The sequence below is a fragment of the Aphanomyces invadans genome, assembly GCF_000520115.1.
Source record: "Aphanomyces invadans strain NJM9701 unplaced genomic scaffold supercont1.25, whole genome shotgun sequence".
Taxonomy (NCBI): domain Eukaryota; phylum Oomycota; class Saprolegniomycetes; order Saprolegniales; family Verrucalvaceae; genus Aphanomyces; species Aphanomyces invadans.
The window spans coordinates 416,622-417,511 of record NW_008580170.1 but is presented as its reverse complement, the minus strand read 5'-3'; the positions used below and the strand labels follow the sequence as shown (position 1 = coordinate 417,511).

At 56.6% G+C, this 890-nt stretch overlaps 1 protein-coding gene across 1 annotated transcript; it reads left to right on the top strand.

Annotated features, from left to right (window-relative positions):
• Positions 1–211: 211 nt before the first annotated feature.
• On the top strand, positions 212–741 carry H310_10255 (hypothetical protein; the record flags this gene model as incomplete). Its single annotated transcript, XM_008876585.1, has 3 exons — positions 212–229; positions 288–634; positions 708–741. The coding sequence occupies 3 exons, from the start codon at positions 212–214 to the stop codon at positions 739–741; spliced, it is 399 nt and encodes a 132-aa protein (XP_008874807.1).
• Positions 742–890: the final 149 nt, after the last annotated feature.

Sequence of the window (890 nt, the reverse complement as noted above, 5' to 3'; positions counted from 1 at the left end):
CAGACAACAGTTAGCGAATTTCTCGGATTTCAACAAGTCCAGTATTTTAAATTACCTGGATTGATGGACAACTATCAATGATAAGCGTTTGACGCGGTAGCGCAGTGGTTAAACACGTTGTGTGTCTTGAGTGAGCCCTGGGTTCGAGACCCGGGCGCGTCGAACGTTTTTTTGTAAAAATCAACACAACGCATCCGAAGAACGTTGCAGCATGGTATCGGTCGTTCGGGTACGGTGCCACCAAAACCCCGACTAGGCCATTCGATGCTTGACACATGCATGTGCAGCGTGGCAGTCTCGAGCGTCTCGGTCTTGCCCACTGGATGTTGAAGGATGACAACCCGTGGAATCAAGTGGACGTGGAGGCTGCGCTCTTTGGGGATGGCAAGACCAATTCCACTCGCGTCGCGTCGCCCGTGGCAAGATCCGACAAGAAAACGCCGCGGGGACCTAGCGACGTCATGGCGGAGTTTGTTCGCAAGTACCATACAAAGCTCATCGTCCACGTCGACGTGGGCCACGTTCGGTTTACCTTTCGCCACGTGGGTGCCGCCAACGCTTTGATGAAGAAGGAGTGGGGATTCAATTGCGAATTCGTCCGCGGGTGGGTTGCGGTGGCGGCGGACCCGGCCCCGTTCCTTTTGGTGGAAGGCCGTCTCGGCAGCGCCATGGCGTCAGTTGTCGTCCCTAAAGCTGTACGTCTCCAGGGCAGACATCAGCTCCCACTCCCATCCCTCGTGACGCCTTCTCCCACTAGGTCGACTGCCTCGCCGTGGCGAATTGCATTGCCGACAACAACGACGGTTGCTTCTACGCCGGCCTCCGCTTCGATCCGTCGAATGTACGTGGCATGCTCACGCTGCAGCCACGACTGCGTCCTTCTCGCCATG